Consider the following 19,137-nt stretch of genomic DNA (forward strand, 5'->3'; position numbering starts at 1 on the left):
CTCAATTATGGCAAGAAGTGTCAACAAGTAACAATATGTTTAATGACTTTATTAGAACTGTGCAGTCTTGACCTCTAGTCCACACACACACACACACACGATCGTTATTTGTAACAGCTTCAAAGCTGAAAGCATAAATTAAAAAGATGATATTCCTTTATTTGATGTCAACAAGATGAAAGTCCTTGTACATTATTTGTTATTGTACAGCTTTGATGTAAAAAGCAAGGCCCAATGTCTGACAATTCTGCGGCCAGAAGTATTTCTAACACAACCAGCAAAACAATACATGCTTTATCTTCTGGAACAAAACATTATTCAAACTACATGTATACTAATGCAGAATGCAAAAGAAAAGGGCTAAATTTAGAACAATAAGTAAGCCTGATTGCTTCTTGTCTCTTCTTTCAGTCAATATTCAAAATCATCTGATCTTCATAGCCATTTTTGTACCACAATCAAATTGCAATTTGCCAAAGAGTCTGTAAGTCAACTATATCACTTTTACAAATACATGTATGCAACAACCATGCAGCTGTTGAGTTGAGCTATGTTGCAGCTTTCCCTCTGGATCGCTTCTTGCTAGGACTGACATCACTTGCCAGTTCAGAAAAAGACTTGATGACAGGGAATTCTGCCATGTCCTCCTCTGTGAGAGGTGCGTTCCCAGGTCGTACAGTAAGACACGCCTTCATCCCAGCCTCACCTGATGGTTTGGCCTCTGTAGGTTAAATGTTAAACATAAGATAATGACTACAGGTACTTAAAGTGGGTTGTTATGTCATATTACACTTTCTCTTCTCAGCTCAATCATGAAAAGGCATTAATGCTATTCCAGCAAATTCCACAGACTATAGACAAACCCTTGGTATCTGTACTCAGGTCTCAGGTTTTACTGAAACATAATACACAAGTGGCACAGATCCTAACCTCTTACAACATCTGTGAGGAAGAGAATGTTGGCAGGATCACAGCCCACAGCCGTGGCTATCCTCCTGTAACTCTCCGTCTCCACCTTCAGACCTGTGGTGGTGTCAAAATGGCCACTGAACAGCTGCAGGAACAGGGAGGCAACAACCTGTCACCATCATCACTGTCTTGTCTTGAAGCATCATGTTATCTCAGAAAAGCTTGATACAGTCAAGAATAAAAGCTATTTGATCCAGTGCACCTTTTTATGTACCTAAGTAGCACCTAATCAACCACAATGTGCAGTTCACCTCACCTGTACAGTGTAAGCCTCGACCTATGATCCCTGTAACAATGGTAGACCAATGACTTTCCTCAGATGAAAGTAGTGGCTTAATAATCCACTGTGTATTACCTCCAGCAGGTCTCCCTCTGTGGAGAAACCAAACAGCAGTTTCTGTGCCTCCACACTGCCTGAGGAGTAGATGTACACCTGCCGACCTGTCTCCAACCACCCTCGGATAGCGGGGACCACATCTGGGTATACCCTAAAAAAATTCAACAGATCTTTAAATTGCATGCATCATTTAGAAATATCATATTATAACTACCTTATAAGCAAACCCTGCCACGATGAAAACATATTTTGCACATGTTTGCAAAGCAACTATTTTCTGATTTTCTCCGTACAAACCTGACTTGCAAAATAAATTTGCCAATGACTTAGACCAAGAGAGTATGAGGAAGACAGAGAAATTTCCTCCAAAGAAACATAATATTGAAATTCATACGAATAAAAGTGTAGTCTACATACTCTCCCTTGATCTTGCCTGTCTGGTAGGCGGCCCTCCACATGTGACCTTGTAACTGCTTGAGTGCAGTGACCTTCCTATCAGCATCCATGTTCCACAGGACATTGTCCACAACAGCACTTAGCACCTTTTGCCTGGTCTCATCATCATCGGTGATGCATTCTGGGATTAACACCACACCATCCATCTCCTTGTCTTCCTCTGCCTAGCACATGTGGGAAGACTTGATGTCAGTCAGGCTTTGTAGATTCAAAGATAAGTTGTTGGCCATAAACAAGAGACATAAACATTAAAAAGTGTTGTACTGCCATCATGGCAGAATTAATCCTCACCTGTTTCTTCAGGGCAGCGATGTCCTGCTGACATTCTTCCTCCTGCCAGTGTTTCTCTAGATGTTGTTTCACATGGGAGCGCACATATGGGAACAACTCATCCTGGTGGGAAAATCGATAAATCTTCAGATCAAAACAAGGTTAAAATTTCAATGTAATTTCAATGAAGAATTTTGGTTCCTAACTTAGTCTAAGTTTTGTAGTTAATGAAGAGATTTCTTGGTTGTCGGGGTGCTACACGAAGAAGATTTATGATATCAATATCTAATAATTTTGATCACTGCAAAGTGCAAGCTCTGTCAAGACTGTAGTGTCCCTCCCACCCCCTGCATTGACTGGTGATTAAACATTGGTAGCCAGTACCCACCTTAACAAAGGTAATAGGTGTTGTAGTCCCTTCTATGTCCAGTAGCACCACAGTCACACCGTCCAACAGACCTGAGATGTTATGTGGCCCACCAGCACTCCGCTTGTTCTCTGTCCCGGCGGCAGTTCTCTCACTACGATGCCGTGTGTTTCTCAAGCGGCGATTTGACATGTTTAGAAGTCGAAGTATTCTACAGGCTACGATCACGAAGTTTCTAAAGGTCTGAAGCTTATGTAGCTTAGAATTGTATCAAGCATAAAGACATATCTATTGGTAGCTGGTGAGCATCTTCACTGGAAACACCACAGAGAAACAAGACTACGGCCGATGCAAGTGGGCCATGTGAGAGTACAAAGGTCAGTGACCTTGAATAACCGCTCTTCGGGCAAGGATATTCTCCAAGCAGAGGTGCGGCTGGATTTTGGGCATTGTAAATTCAAAGACGTGTTTTTAGTCACTTTTGCGGGGCTTTCTATTTTGTTGCGTTTTCTTAGAAAACGGGAAAATGGAAAACCCTACAAAAACGCGTTGAACCGCAAAAATCAGCCGGAGCCGAACCTCTGCTTGGAGAGGGGCACTAGGAGGATGATTCAGCTACTGTCCCTCCGTCGAGCTTGTTTTCAACCTCGCGCATTTTCCTGATCAAGGGAAGTCCGGGAGGTTCGAATCCCGGCTGTGGGAAACTTTTTCCTCAACATCCATTTAGTCATGTGCTATTTTCGCTCACGGATGTCATTTTGCATCTGAATCTTCCTCAGGGTCAGGGCCTTTATATAAAGGTTTAGCCTGATAAACCATAAATTTCTCTTGTCCTGATGTTATCACGTTAGCACCAGAGACTGATAATAGATATAAACGTTGTTTCTTATAAGGTTTAGAATTTCCATAGTGAAATCCAGCCGTGAATGATATACCTGCTCAGTTGTACCTCCGGCATGACGTCAGTTCTTTATATTTTCGTACGAATTTATTTGATGGTCCTAGTCATAGGTAATAGGGCCATCAAGTTGTTTTCCCCCAATGAATTTCGCTTTATTTGTGGTTCCAATGATTTCTTCTTGTCCTGATCCGCTAGCTGAAGGGGTAATATTCTATCATGAACGTTCATTACTTGGACCAGCTGACTGTAGAAGTCATTGTTTCTATCTTATCAGGTCCATGGTTTTGATAAACATAACAGAACACCTTGCACAGGATTAGACGAAGTATATTTTAATGCCAGTACATTCACCAACAGTGCAAGTCGAAATACACGGCAGATTACTTCTGCCGGTACGTGTTACATTGTATAAATCTACGTCAAGAAGGCTTGACTTTCCAGGTAAGATCGGAACAAATACACCGTAGCTAGGAAGAACTAGTAGCTAAATACGACAACATGCAGACGCACATAATAAGTGTCAGATCATCCCAGTCCATTCAATTTTGTACCACGTTAGGTAATACATGTTATGAGAAAGAGGTTGTAAACAAGTTACCATCTTTTTCTACAAAGGTAAAAGTAAAGAGTATCCGACATTGTCACCACACAAAATCCGGCCCTCTACATGACAGATGTTTACTTAATGCTGGGTGCTTTTGGCGCGGTACCGGTCGTGGCAGTGCGACCTGTTACTGCCTGAGCTGCGCTTGCGCCGACGGCTGCAGCAGCGCCCGCAAGAGGAAACTTGGACATGAGGATCAGAGAGGCCCCCTGCTTCACGACGTCCACTACGGAACCCATGACGTTCTCCAGGAACCCCGGAGATTTTGCCTTCTGGGCTTGTTCTTGCAGCTCTGCAAATATAAAAAAACTTGATGTCATTGGCAAGAAGCAACACGGAGAAATATGTACCTGAAAGGTTACATTTCCACAATGTAACATGGACTAATAAATGTTTGAAAACTAGTAACGTTACTTCTACTAGTAACGTTACTTCTATCATGAGTCTCTACTAAACTTAGGTAACATCATAATTAAAGTAAACAAAAACATCCATCTACTTAAACTCAAGTGGCAAGTCTAATGTAATATCCAGCACAAACCTCGTGCGAGTCTGTCATTTCGCTCCTGTATGGCCTTCGCCATCTGCATCATGCCCTCCATCTGCTGGCGCTGCTGCTGCTGCATGGCCTCCATCTGCTGCTGCACCACGCCCTCCTGTCGGCGGGACAGCTCCTCCAGCATCGCCACGTTCCGCTGGGCCGTCTCCTCCATCTTCACCTGCAGGTCCCGCATGATGGCGTCTCGGCGCTCTCTGCATGGACAAAATAATGGCAATGAATCTATCAAGTACATACATATTGTGTCACACAGTGATCCTGATTACATTTGATATCAAATGTAAAGACAATCACCATTACATATCTTAATTCCTCTGCCATGATATTCGACTCAACTCACCATTCAAGTAGTTCTGAAGAATATTAACGTTGGCTATGTACTAAAAAAACTCAGCTTACTTTTCTTCCTCCTTCAGATTCTGCACTTCCCGCCCAAACTCCGCCATCAGCATCTCCACCTGGTCCTGCTGCTCCTTCATGGACAGCGCCACCTGGCGTTCCACCTGTAGCCTCTCCTCCTGCAGGTTGGCCACCTCAGCCTCCCGCCGCCGCGTCTCCTCCTGGAGCTTGTAGTCCTCCTCTTGGTAACCCTGATTGGACATTCACCGATCATCCATGAGTATAGACATATGGAATGAACGTATTCCCCTAGCAGTTCAAACCTTTCCGGTTTAATATACCAAAAGAAGGTGATCTGTGACTTAAGCAAAGTATGGCACATGTAAACGCATGCGTTCTTTTACTGACACTGCAGTAATGCCCTTCTCCATTTAAGTATGATCAATACGTATTTTGATACCTTGATGGTGGAAAACGCAGTCTTTTGCCCCTCCAGGAATTCTGCGAACTGCAGGTAAACCTTGTGCTTGCACGGTCCTCTAGCTTGCTCATCATATGTAGCCTTCAGCTGCGCCAAGTCTGCTTCAAGGGCCTGGAGGATAACACATAACTCTCCAGTCATTGAGTGAAGGCATGATAAACCAAGAGCTTACACGGTCAAATGTATATCTGTTTATGAAATCATTTGAATATGATTCAGTCCGCAACAATCTATTTCCCCCTCTTTGATCTAAACTCGAACCTTGATGTCGTAGTTCTCCGGCGGAGAGGCTAGCTTGTCGCTAATGGGTTGGTAAAGGTTCTGCACCAGCTGATTACAGAAACTCTCCGAGCTGCTGCGGTTCTCACTCAGGAGGCTGCACAAGATCCCGCGGCTGTCATCTGTAAGGAGACATTTCAATTATGGTTACTTTGGTGGGTAGTAATATAGTACATGTTGGGTTTTAAATGTAATCGGGAATCAAGATGTACAAGTGTCCCACTAACCTTGGGTCCCGTTGACGCTAGCAGTCAACTCCACCACGGCCTGTGTCATCTCGGCCGCCTCACAAAAACTGTGGAGCCGACCCTTCAGGGTGTCCAGGAGCCCTTCAAACACGGTCTGGTGCAGGGACATCATGGATGCCGCGCTGCTGCTGGGATCTGTTGCAGCAGGTTGTAAGTACATCAATATCGCTAGTTCGGACAGTCGTATAGTTTGGGAGTGGTATAATTTGCGCTGACAAATGGGCTATACAGATTTGCGGAATCTACTGTATCATTAAAATAAGATGATGATTTGTACACTAATTCTTTACTTTGTGCATCATTTTAAAAATCTGTTGTAAAACTAATCAGATTGTGTTGTTTTTTCTGCACATATATCTCACACGACGTGACATGAGCTGGTGTTCGTTCTTGATACTTGTTCGAGTTGCAATACAATTCAGGGTTCATTTCAAGGTTCTGGAGAAAGGATCAACCCAACCAAACTGTACCAACACAGACGAGAGTGTCCCTTACCCTCCTCTAGAGGCATACCGCCGGCCTGTTGGATTCCCTGCCGCATCTCCCGTACATAGCGCTCCTGCAGCTCCCGCACGGTGTCCTCCACCAGCGTCATCAGCGCGGCGTCCCAGGCGGTCTGCAGGGTTGGCAGGGACCTGGGGTCGTTCAGGGTAGCGACGTAATGCTGCACAAGGGCTGCCAACTGACGACCTGTAACTGTCTTTCCTGGAAGACAATGAAATCAAACATAAACGGTCAAAGATGTGAGTAAAATAACTACAATGTGTAACTGATATGTAAACTGACGCACCATTTTCTAGACTTGGCAAAAATTGCTTTACACGATGTATCATAATCAATCGTTGTGTTGAACCGTTATATTCCTGGCGCTTTTCAAGTACCTTGTCCGAAGCCTTGCTTGGGTTTGACAGTAGACAAAATGTCCTTCACCAGGTCCTCCACGCCTTGGTTAAACTCAGGGTCCAGTTTGTCCTGGCTGGTCTCGATATTCCGCATGACGTCCGTGTCGCTGGACGGAGGTGGGAGTGTGCGGCAGTCCAGGGCCGGGAAGAAGCTGGTGATGGCCCGGCTGACCATGTCGCTTGGTGTCGGTCTGAACCGACCGCTCTCTTTCAGGATCCTCTTCTGTCAGTACGGGATAAACATGCTCCGAGTTAGTTACACTTCTGTTCTACGATGCCTTGATTTCAACTTTATACTACATTGTATTATATCATTTCATATTTACTACTTCAAATTTACTAACAGTTAGGTAGCTCCGAGCGTCTATCGGGTTTCCGTCGGCGTCCGTCGGCGTGAGAGTGGAGTCCCGCAGTAACCAGAGGAGGTCGGGAAAATGGCGGCTGAACTCCTCGTGGTCCAGCTCGCCGCTCTTCCAAATACGAACGGCTTCAGCTAACTCCGCAAAGCACCTGCAAAAGGTTAAAACAGCTGTGTGTGTAGAACAAGTCTCCCCCTCCATTCTAACGCCCATTATTATATTTCATGTGAAGTGTCTCATTGTTGCTCAATCAATTGACGGAGCTATTTCTTGCACTTGTAATTCAAGACTCTCAACAGGAGCAACGATTGTGGCATCCAGGTAGGAACTTGCGCCGCGCACAATCCGAGTGCACTGAACTATTGATGGCAGAACAATGGATCAGTATTTTTATACCTCCGGTAACAAAACAAACACACCAAAGGTCACAATAACTTACTGTAGCTTTTCCAACTGGCCCTGTTTTGGTACAGACGTGGTGTTGAACACCAGCAGGGAGCAGGACAGGATGGTCAGCACCAGGAGGGAGGCGTCGTTTTGGGCCTCGGCCTGGACGGCGTCGATACCCTCCGTGTCCAACAGCACCACTGTCAGCCCGTCACATTTCAACACCTGGGAATTTTATACAGTCCGATGAAATAAAAGGCTGTCCTGTGATACCAACCACAATAGCTAAACTAGTGCCCGTATACTAGTGTCTGTAACGTTATAGTGAATCTGATGTATCACACAGTGGGGTATCACGCAATGTAGATACCGTGACAAACAACTTGAGACAGACTTCTAATCAGCCATGAAACATACCTTGGTGCTCATCCATATTCCGAAAGTCTCTGGCTCGAAGGAGTGTCCCAGTTGGAAGGCGTCGGAGGACCCCAGCATGCGGGACAGCATGTAGGACTTGCCCGTGCGGCAGGGTCCCGTCACTGCCACCACCGCTACCGGGTCGTCAATACCCGCCAATAGCGACATGGCCTCAACCACCGCCGCCAGGGATGACCGCTCAACCCCTGGTTTGCGCCGAACGGTGTGCGTACCGAGGTCATACTCCAGGTTGTTGGGCAGGACTAGCGGTACAGATGATGGGATAGACTGGCCCTGACCGAGAGGTTCGACGGAGAAGTTCCGCTGTGCCGCCATCTTAACAGAGACCTCCAACACGGCTGCAAACGGCTGTGTTCTGCTTATCAATGCTATAGAGAAAGCGGAACTAGAATGACGCGGGGGATTTTCGTGATCTCTCAATGGTACGAGTCTTGCGACAGTCTAGTGAGTCACTGATAGGGAATTCCCCACACAGAATTTCCCCTTCTCAGAACAGGGTATGGTACAGTTCCAGAGTACAGTTCGTCCCTGTGTCAGGATGAAAATGAACGATTTTATCGTGTCAAAATTAACTTTCGCTTCCCAGTTTGATACACCCTAGGGATGCGGACCTAAATCCATTTTCAGGTTCAGGTCCGGACCTGAACCTAAAAGTTTAGGTTCAGGTCCGGACCTATTAGGTCCGACCTGAACCCATGGCATATCTGACTAATTGCCAAACTTCTATTTACTAGTACTTGGAGTGTTCTTACATTGCACTGTGATACACATACATGTACTTTTATACCAGTGTAACGCTGTTTGTCATAGACCAAGACTGATATCATGTTATTGTACACTAACCTGAGAGTATAACACAATGCTAAGTCTGTTGCTTTCTTCTATCAGAATAAGGTAGAATTATTAAAGTTCTTAAAAATGAACGAAATAAGTAATAATTACTGGTCAAGACTGTGAAATGAAAAATATTTTCCAGTGCAAAATCACTTTTTAAAGGAAACCAATAAATGAGATTAGACTTTGTCAAGTTGGAGTCCAACACAAATCACATTTTAAAAAAATCACATGCAAAAAAAAAAAATTGAAAAAATATATACTTGAATTTCTCTCTGAACTCGGCCTTTTGACATTCTGGCATGCCCTTCATCTGATCAAGGCACCTGGTATTCATTAGAAGTTCATTAGCAGCAAGTCCCGCACCGCTGATATCACAGGATATCACAGTCCTTTTGGGAGGCCCACTGCAGAAACATATCCCTGATTGCCACGATCAAGCCATCTTTATCCAATTTGTGGCAGACAAATAATAGCCAGCTTCTCCTGCCCCGGACAGATTTTGCCTTTTCTGTTTTATGCTGCGGGATGACATCTTTATATGCCCAAGCGTCAATGAAAACAGTTCGTCACGTCTTCTCACTTCAGTTCCCGCGGTTGTGGGTGAAAGGTCATATAGTCTCGCGAAGTCTCGCTGTCTAGGTCAGCTGACCTTGCATGTAACCTATTCTTAATATCAAATCTCGCGAGAGCAGCTAATTCAAAACAAATATGGCGCCTAGCGCCTCGATCGGTGTCGAGAACGCCAATTTTGATCGTGTTTTGCACAATCTAACGGTGTATCCACCGCGATAGGAATATTCTTTACTAATCACAACATATTTCATGACCTGATACATTGTCTTGTGGTGGTGCTGGGATATTTTCACGGAGAAAAGATCGTTTTCGGGAAAGATTGCTTGTTGTACCTCAGCATGCAGATAATATGACCACCATGAATGGCAAACGTCGTCTTTTTCGAGCGCAAATTTTGCGATTTACGGAAGGTTTAAGATGCTCTAGAACGAAAAAGATATAATGTGAGTGCTAGATTTTTTTACCGGTCCAGTACCGAAAAAAACGGAAAACTGGGTTTCGGTTTTTTGGACCTGAACCGAAACGTTTTTTCAGGTAATAACCGGACCTTTATAACCGGTACGCATCCCTAATACACCCCAATTGAGATCTTGTGACTCACGCAAGACGAAAACACTACACCACACCACCGAAACTGAAAGGGCCAATAAACTGACGTCACTTTCACTTTCACATTCTCTGCCCTGGGGCCATCTGGCAAAACAGCCTCATCACGATAGCTGATGTAACACTGAATCTGAAACCTATGTTACTTCTCAGTAATCATCAATGATTAATCGTCAGAAACTTCACTCATACTTTCATATCCTGAATATGTATGGCCGCAAAAGGACCAAACATTTATATGATCTTATGTAACAAGCTTTGCTATTAGAGGTTGGTTAACTCGTAGACATACAGGGATACTTTTGACTTGCAACATCCTGATCTCGACAAATGTTGAATTGCTCCGCAATAGGAGCTTATCTTTTACAGGGATCTGTATTTTGTCCCGATTGTTGTTCACCAGTCTGAGGGGAATTTTCACCAGGGGCTTTTCAGGATGACTTATTGTATGAACTAAGGGGTCAATATGCGGTTTTAGAATTATGACTGTGGATTATAAATGCACTGTTGCAGCACTGTACGAGGTCGGATTCTTATGGCAAAAAGTTTTTCTATGACGTGCTCAAATTTAAGACGAGTGTGTGGTGAAACTATGGCTAAAACAAATCATTTTGAAATGATATGATGCATGGAGCGATTACTGGGAAACCTCATTCGCTACCCTTCATTAAAGGGCATAGTGCAATGACAACATTGGAAACCCCCGAACACATTGAATACGGAACTGGATAAAAGGGGAACTGACGCACGGTTTCGGCACAGAGAAGAAGGGGAGAAGGCCCTCGCCTGGTGACAGTCAGCCGAGAAGGTTCTCAACAGCAGACATGTCGGGGTTACATTCCAAGCACGGGTTCAAAGTCGAGGCACTGAAGCCGAAGCCAGGTGGGCAGGCCATCCAGGGCTCAGCCATCCCTCTGATTCTGCCCAACGATCTGAAGTACAATGCGTCCACCGGTAGAGTCGAGGAGGTGCAGGGCGCCCGACGGGAAACCCTGCAGGCTGTTCCCGAGGCCTTGGGCCTGCTGGAGGGGATCGAGGAGCCCGTTAGTGCGCTCGCAATCTGTGGGCCATGTCGGAGCGGTAAAAGTTACATTCTCTCCAGGTAATGTTTCATGGAATGTTGAATATGTAACCTGAGTAGAACGGATTTTATAGAGATCCAGCCAGGATAGCAGAACCGTTAGTGTAACCGTTAACTTCCGGTTTCGGTCAATCGACAGTTTTTTTTTTACATCGGTAATATAACGTTACTTATGTAGCCTTTGTGCATTCACGTACAGAGCAAGTAACCCGAGTAATCACCCCTGGAAGAGGAGGCTGGATGTGAATTGTTGATAAAGTGAACATCGGCGTAGTATTGGCATGGTATCAAGTATCAGTATAAATGGAGCAAACCATTCGACAGAAAGGGTGTATGAAGTGAGAATTATCGACACAGTGCTATTCCTCTCAAGGCGTATGTTAATTCTAATATCCCAACGGCATTGTTAGAATAACTCCCCACATCTGCTTGGAGATTTGCAATGGTACTAAAGTTATTTCTAACAGGAGTACGAATGTCAGCCATGATAAACTGCTTTAATGGGTTAAGGACTGATGCAAAAATGACACCCCCTCAACAAAAAAGTTGTCACACAACATTAGAAAGTGCAAAAATGGGTGTCCAAGTGCGTGTCCAAGAGCGTTTAAATCATATTATACCAAACTATTGGTATGGAAAATATTTATGCGAAACAAATATTTCTCTCCTATCCATGGCATATGAAGACATCCAAATTATGATCCATTGGCATGACTTGTGCATTTTTGACAACTCCTCAGGGGCGAGCCTAATGGTATATATATTGTGTGCAGTTTGCAAGAATTCTAGGAATTGTACAGGAATGTGAAAGTCCACGAGACGATAACTCAAGAATGCCGGGATGGATTGTCTTCATATTTGGTAGGTGGGTGGGTCTTTGTGAGACCTTGAAATGATTGGATTTTGGGCGCCCTAGCGACTATGGGACTGCAGGGGCACTTTCGCTTTTGAAATCTCGTGTTTTTAACATGCTATGGTCATGATTTTTTAGTGATGGATAGCTCTTTGTTGGCAAAATAGGTCCTTTAGATTTGGGCCCCCTAGCGGCTTTTTTAAACTACAGGAGCTGATTTTGTTTCAAACTTTGAAAGAGAATAACGCAAGAAGGGGCTGACAGATCATCATTATTTTTGGTACGTAAATAGCTTAAGTGATGATTTACCTAATCACGTGTCAATTATGCAAATCAATATCTAATTTGTATAATTAATGATGAAAGTTTATAAATCGGCTGCATTCCTTTAGAGGGCTCACAAACACATGGCATATGTAACTGAGAAAGATGAATATCGATAGATATCAATTATGAAAATTGATACCTAATTTGCATAATTAATGACAAGATACTGTAAATCCATAGTGGTAAATGATGGGAATTTCATTCTTGCAACATTTGGAAGTTAAGTAAATGTGGCCATCATTAGACATAAATCTTGCATATGGGGGCCTCATTTGCATAATTTATGAGGAAATGGTACAATATCCTTTTTGTGAAGACAAGACTTTCATACTTTGGACAACTTGTGTTATTTGGGTAGAGAATGTGATCAACTGATATAATTCATGCAAGTGAGGTCCTTATTTGCATGTGGGCTAAAAAACAAAAACATAACCACCGTCGCCATGGCAACATCCTTTTACGTTGCCAATCTCGTTAAATATCAAATGATGTTGCCTGGAAGTTCGTTGACCTTTGGGTATGTATTCTAGGTGAAGGCAGTGATGACTTGTTGTACTTATGAGTTTATGAGTTCCTTTTCATTTGTGTAAATCTAATTGCAAATGAAGCAAAATATATTGTAAAACATATGTGCCTACATAATGATTGCCTTTGCTCAGTTAAGTTAACTACACAACAGAGTGAGCACAATAACCTGCTATTCCCCTGTCCCCATCCACATGACCATGCAGCTGCAGTGGGTGTGTTGTGTAAAGGGGCACCACTATCACTAGTTAAAGTGTATATGAAATGTGACAACATTATGTAAAAGGCATAGAAATACTATGTTCAGCCATCATAATCTGTAACCAAGGTGATTTTAAAATCATGAAGGTGGACAATGATATCAGAACGCATGCTTCTTGAAATGTATAGGTTACTGGGCACTGCTGATGCCTTTGAGCTGGGCCATCGTATGGACCCGCAGACCTTTGGTATCTGGATGGGCACCAAGGTGCTGCGGGGGAAGGACTTCACCATCGTGCTGCTGGACACAGAAGGCATAGGTGAGTAAGCTAGCCTAGGGAGCAACTGTGTTACTGTTAGGCTTGCTCTGCTGCCAGATATGCAAGCTTAGTGGGGATAAAACCTACTTCATATGGCATCCAGGCTAGTTTATGGACTACATAATTCTATGTCACTAAAAGTTTAAGTGGGTGGAAAACATTACCCAGTGATATAAGATTTGAATTAAGTGTTTCCAAAAAATATTGTTTTGCCTCTTGATTAATTATAAGCCCTTTGGACTACTCCTTTCAAGGAAGTAAGGTGCTCATGTCGGCCTTACATAGGCAGGCTGGACACATTTCGGCCTTCAGATTGCTACCCAAGGGTGCAAAATGTAAACATAAAAGAGATAGAATCTTGAGAAGTCAAGTTAGAAGACAAGGAATCACACTCAAACCTAAATACTTCAGATGCAGCGGGAGCCAGTGCAGACCAGGATGCCCGTATCCTGGTGATGACCATCCTGATGTCCTCCCTCCTCATCTACAACTCCCTTAATGTGCCTTACAAGGGAGACCTGGAGAAGATGCAGTGAGTACCAAGTACATTGACTATACTGCACAGTTATACTTACAATATTGTGACTACAAACTGTCCATCAGTATTTGCTTTTCTACAGATTTTTTTGTGTGTCGTGATAGTAGTATTCCTTTCTCCTGAAACATTGTGATAAATCTATCCTTTAAAATACAAATCTTTACATTAAATCTGACACTTTTCTCCTTTAAAATTTCTTCAGGTGTTTCATCAAACTGGCAAAGGGGATCACAGTTAAGAAAGGAGAGAAGACACAGATGTCAGCATTCCGTGAGTTCTTCCCTGACTTCCTGTGGCTGCTGCGAGATGTTTCTCTGATGATCACTGATGAGGATGGTAAAGACATGGATCCTTCCGAGTACTTGAAGACTAGGGTAAGATTTAAGATATGTAGTATAATTACTGTCAGCAAGGAGTGGTTGATGGTATGAAAGCAACTGGGGAGCTGTTACATCTCATGTGTAGGTTTTGAAAGTAATCTGAAATTAGATTGTTATGCCTCTATTGGACAATGTTGATCAAAAGAACTGGTATAACAGGTGGTTTCATCAATCCAATTACACTGTTGTTGATAGATTGCCTTCTACACTTAGGTCCTTGGACGTAAGGGTGAGGATGATTTTGACGAGTCGACCAGTGACAAAGTAGGACGGGCCATCCTTACATTCTTCTCTTCAGTGGAGTGTGCCACCTTGGAGCGTCCCTCTGAGAAGAAGGAGGTAATGAACAACATTGCCGAGCACACCGGCAGCCTGAACCCAGAGTTCAACAAGGGTGTGGAGGACCTCATCAAGAGGCTGCTGCTGAAGTCACGTGCCAAGAGAGGCTATGACAAGGGCTCAACTGTCAGTGGTGAGTAGGAGAGAGGAATCAATGTCATAAGTAATCAGTTTTGCAGAAGCAATGTGAATAATGTTCTGCAACTTTGCCTATTACAAGTGGCAGCCAAACAACTACCATTCCCACCAAAGGTATTGGCAGTTCTGCTGGTCAAAATTTACCAACCAACCAAGCATGCATGAAATATGTTTCTCAGGTGTAGCCCTCAGCATCATGGCCAAGCAGTACATAGCAGCAGTCAATGACCCCAAGGCCATCCCTGCACTGGACAACACCTGGAAGAACACCATACAGCTCATGCGGAGCAGGGCCATTGAGGAGGTGGTTGTGGAGTACAACCAGCACATGCAGGTACGATGCATACACTGTCATACGTTATCTTTAGATCTCTCACCTGATTTGAGATGTTATACCCAACCCAGGACTACCAAAAAACATTAGAATAACCTGATTGTGCCTTTCCTGGTTCAACAAATAAAAGTGATAGTAAAATTGAACATAAAAAAATACTGATTTTAGTGCTAGGATACTCAGTGTGTCAGAGTAAGCCATCATCAATCTAATTGACTTCCAAACAGTGTTCTGCTTCAGTTGCAAAATGACTTATGATATGCACTTTTATTGTACTGTGTAGGCCCAGGTAGCTGCAGCGACGAAGAATGGACAGATGCCATTGGAAGATACAGAAAACAAGGGGTATGCTGGCAGATTTTACTGATGAAAGATTTGTTTGGAAAAACTGAACTTTCCATCAAGTAACCAAATAATCAAGATATTTACCATGTTGATGAAACAGTCCCAAATGCCATTTCTAATATTCTATTCTCTGCATAGGAAACCCCCCAGCCAGCCTTCCCTTATGGACCTCCATAACCAGTTGTTCAAGGTGGTCACTGACATGCTGCTGGAGAAGGTCGGCCATCTTGGTATCAGCTCAGGGGATCTGGGCAGTGAGAACAAGACTGTTGTGGACGAAATGCAAAAACGCCTGGGTAGGCATGTTTGACGTTTTGCACTTGTATCACACTGTTTCACTAGGAAATAGAAACCAAATTGTCTTGACTGACTCACCTCCATGACTGCATTGCATGCCTTGCAATTAAAGCGAATAGGACATCACCTACAGGTGTTCTTAGATTACTGAATATGCTTGGAGACTTGCAGGTGGTCTTTATGTTGTCATGAAATGGATTACTAGTTGCCACTACCATCTTGACAAAAATCATCATCATCATCATTCCAGGGTATGACAAAAATAATAACACAAATTTAGAAGGCTCAAAGCTATTAGATATCCTAGTACATTTTCTTGATTCACAATTCTTTGTTATCTGGTTTACTGCAGTTCAAAGAGAGGAGCGCACGGTTGACTATATGGCAGCTGACGGCACCATCAAGAAGCAGAAGGGGTTCGTCGTCACTGGCGGAGAGCTTTTTCACTTCATCCAGGCAAACAAAGACCTGTCCAAGGTCTTCTGCCAGAAGCTTTTTGAACGTTTGTTTGACCCAATTAGGTAATGCAAACTTTTTAGCTGAGACAAGAGGTCAAATTGACATCCATTTTTATTCTGACATACTTCCATTGAACATCACTGTTTTTAGAGATATCTGTCAGGACATCTAAAGAATTGACTTTTTGGAAGCTGAAATATCAAAGTGGACATTATTTTCAGATTTGAATTTCTAATATAGTGGAATGTTTTATTTTCTAGGAAGCATGTAGAGTCCCCTCCTCCAGACTATGACTTCCAGCAGCTGATGGGAGAGCTGACCAATGCACGCCAGCGGTACAGCGAGCAGGCTCGTGGACCAGAGAAGTGGGTCATTTTGCAAGAGATGACCAAAAACTTTGAGAAACTGAAGGCCAACTTTGAGAAGATTAAGGGATATCAGAAAAAGGTAATCTCCTCATTCCAAGGAACTGTACAATGGATAATCCGGTATGCCTAAACACCTCACCCGACCTCACCCGACCTCATCCGAGTCTAAAATGCAGTGTACATGGGGCAGGGACATTATTTGACGTTCTGGACACCTTAAATATGCAATTATAAATGCAAAAAAAACCAGCAAACTCCAAGTATTTGCCAGTTTTTGTACGTTTCTCCGCTCGTTTCCAAGATAGAAGGATGATACGTGCCGTTTTGAGTATCATGGTCACGGAAAAAGTCAACAGTGCAGTCAAAATAGGTCAGATCAAGCATATAAATGTGTCTCCGATATCGTGACAAGTTCACCAATCTTCTACAGTGCTTCAGAGGAATCAGACTTTTGTCAGAAACAAGATTTTTCGAGTCCAAGTTGATCTATTTTATGCGGGGTTTCGCCATTGTTTTCAACCCAAATACGCACCATATGGGGGTTTCGCGGCACCCGTTAGAGCGGAGTAACTTATAAAAACGGGTAAATACTTACAGTTTTCTGCTGGTTTTGCATTCATAATTGTATATTTAACGCATCCAGAACGTCAAATAGTGTCCATGCCCCGTGTACGCTGCATTTTAGACTCGGATGAGGTCGGGTGAGGTCGGGTGAGGTGTTTAGGCATACCCTGGATAATCATAAGAGGTCAGATGGGTACGTTTTTAGTTTGTATTAATTGCTCCTCAGACCCTCCAGCATGAAAATTGATACACATTCTGAAGAACAATGAATATAAGACAAACCTGTGCATATCAATTATTTCATCCCTCCAGCTGATGCAGGAACAGCAGAAGGCACAGGAGGCAGAGCTGCAGGCCAAGGAGAAGGAGCGGGAAGTGAGGCAGCTGTATGACCAGGCACAGGGCATGCAGAAGGCCCACCAGGAAACCCTGCAGAAAATGGATCATCAGCACAGAGAGCAGATGGACAAGGTACGTGTAACAAGGATATCAGCTTAACTGGCACAACAATTTTGCCTAGAACAATACACCAATGATCATGTATTGATGGTGAGTCTGGAATATAGGTGTCATCGACTAGGCTTCCAGAAAGTGGTAAAAAAAGCTTCATACCATCTTCAACATGACCTACATTTACCTTACATAACTTACTACCTTATTTAACCTAGATACGGTAATACCTGGTACCCACAGGTGAGACAAGAAGAAGCAGAGCGACGTGAGCAGGAGGAACAGAAGTATCGAGACCTGCAGAATGCACAGATGGAGCAGTATGCAACCATGGCAAGGGTAAGCAACTACAAATTAAAGCAGTAATGCCAAGTACAGCAACACTTTACGGAGGTCATAACCCAAACCTAAGGATTACATGAACTACTTTTTTATGCTTGGCTCAGGGATCCTATTTTCAGTCTTCTCTGCTCTGGACCTACCATGAAATATGAAAGTGAAAAAGATGTGGGTTCAAATGTCAATAAATGGAATATTGTCACTTGTTGCTTTATCATCTCATTACATTTACTGATGGCTTGCTTTTAGGGAAAATCATTTGTTCACTGTACAAGTACAACATATTGTTAACTGTTCTCTTACAAACCTTCATTTATGAAGTTGGACCTAATGTCTCCCCTAGGAGTTCAATGAGAAGTCCTCATCCCAGATGCAGGACCTGATGGGGAGGATGCAGGAGCAGCAGGCAGACATGAACAGGCAGATGATGGACTTGATGCAGGCTATCAAGGATACACCTCCACGTAAGTACTGGTTATCTATTCGTTGATTACAATTACAATTACAACTACTAAAACCTGACACTTGTATAACTTTTTTGATGTGAACAGAACAGTGGCCTGAAGAAGAAGAGGAAATGACAATGGCCAGATTGATAAGTTATTATCTGCAGTATGATATTTCATTAGTTTACAATACATAGTTTTGTTTCTCTGCTACATCATATATCTATAGTAAGCACTGTACTTGGAAGGAAGGAAATGTCATATAATTACAAATACACTTATGTTTACAACTAGCACAAATGCATATAACATTTGATGTAGATCAAGTGCAATGACTGATAGTATATGTTTCTTTGTTACAGCGGTGGTGAAGGTGGAACGTGGTGGTGGTTGCAGCATTATGTAATGTCTTCCCATTATTGGATGACATCTGTGGTATAAATCTTTCAATGTTATAGGTGATTTCTATAGTATATGTGTAGCACAGTTGCAGTAGACTACATGTTTATGATGTATTCTTTAACGTTTGATCAGTGGCTAAAACAAAGATGCCAGTTATTATTGTAAACTAAAACGCAAATGTCACCTTAAAGATGCAGAATAAAGTTGTGCAGTGGAGTGCTATCTGAATCCTGTCTCCTCTATCCATGGACTACTGGTGGATTGTTCTGTAGTAAAGCAATGACATATATTCATATATGGCAGAAGAGTTTGTAGCATGTTTGATATAATTATCTTCACTTTACAAGATACGTTTACACGATTATAATCATACTTCATTATGTATATATATATATATGTATATGTATATACATATATATATATATATATATATATATATATATATATATATATATATATATATATATATATATATATATATATATATATATATATATATATATATATATACATATACAT

General features: G+C 42.8%; 3 protein-coding genes across 3 annotated transcripts; 1 reads left to right on the plus strand and 2 right to left on the minus strand.

Moving 5' to 3' along the window:
* Positions 1 to 134: 134 nt before the first annotated feature.
* On the minus strand, positions 135 to 2,763 carry LOC136432895 (enolase-phosphatase E1-like). Its single transcript, XM_066424525.1, has 6 exons — positions 2,421 to 2,763; positions 2,054 to 2,155; positions 1,724 to 1,926; positions 1,325 to 1,457; positions 931 to 1,054; positions 135 to 721 (listed from the first exon to the last, which is right to left on the minus strand). Exons 1-6 carry the CDS (start codon positions 2,589 to 2,591, stop codon positions 549 to 551), a joined length of 906 nt encoding a protein of 301 aa, XP_066280622.1. The 5' UTR covers positions 2,592 to 2,763; the 3' UTR covers positions 135 to 548.
* An 853-nt stretch (positions 2,764 to 3,616) lies between these two features.
* LOC136432896 (guanylate-binding protein 1-like) lies at positions 3,617 to 8,293 on the minus strand. Its single transcript, XM_066424526.1, has 11 exons — positions 7,876 to 8,293; positions 7,511 to 7,683; positions 7,057 to 7,222; positions 6,692 to 6,935; positions 6,306 to 6,515; positions 5,790 to 5,945; positions 5,545 to 5,684; positions 5,263 to 5,394; positions 4,863 to 5,053; positions 4,446 to 4,657; positions 3,617 to 4,196 (listed from the first exon to the last, which is right to left on the minus strand). The coding sequence occupies exons 1-11, from the start codon at positions 8,209 to 8,211 to the stop codon at positions 3,979 to 3,981; spliced, it is 2,178 nt and encodes a 725-aa protein (XP_066280623.1). The 5' UTR covers positions 8,212 to 8,293; the 3' UTR covers positions 3,617 to 3,978.
* A 2,320-nt stretch (positions 8,294 to 10,613) lies between these two features.
* Positions 10,614 to 18,846, plus strand: LOC136432898 (guanylate-binding protein 1-like). The gene is made up of 14 exons (XM_066424528.1): positions 10,614 to 11,014; positions 13,089 to 13,219; positions 13,631 to 13,751; positions 13,960 to 14,131; positions 14,351 to 14,609; positions 14,794 to 14,948; positions 15,232 to 15,293; positions 15,432 to 15,589; positions 15,943 to 16,111; positions 16,310 to 16,496; positions 17,294 to 17,452; positions 17,675 to 17,770; positions 18,114 to 18,234; positions 18,579 to 18,846. Exons 1-14 carry the CDS (start codon positions 10,737 to 10,739, stop codon positions 18,620 to 18,622), a joined length of 2,112 nt encoding a protein of 703 aa, XP_066280625.1. The 5' UTR covers positions 10,614 to 10,736; the 3' UTR covers positions 18,623 to 18,846.
* The last annotated feature ends 291 nt before the right edge of the window (positions 18,847 to 19,137 follow it).

Source organism: Branchiostoma lanceolatum, chromosome 4, assembly GCF_035083965.1.
Source record: "Branchiostoma lanceolatum isolate klBraLanc5 chromosome 4, klBraLanc5.hap2, whole genome shotgun sequence".
Classification (NCBI taxonomy): Eukaryota; Metazoa; Chordata; class Leptocardii; order Amphioxiformes; family Branchiostomatidae; genus Branchiostoma; species Branchiostoma lanceolatum.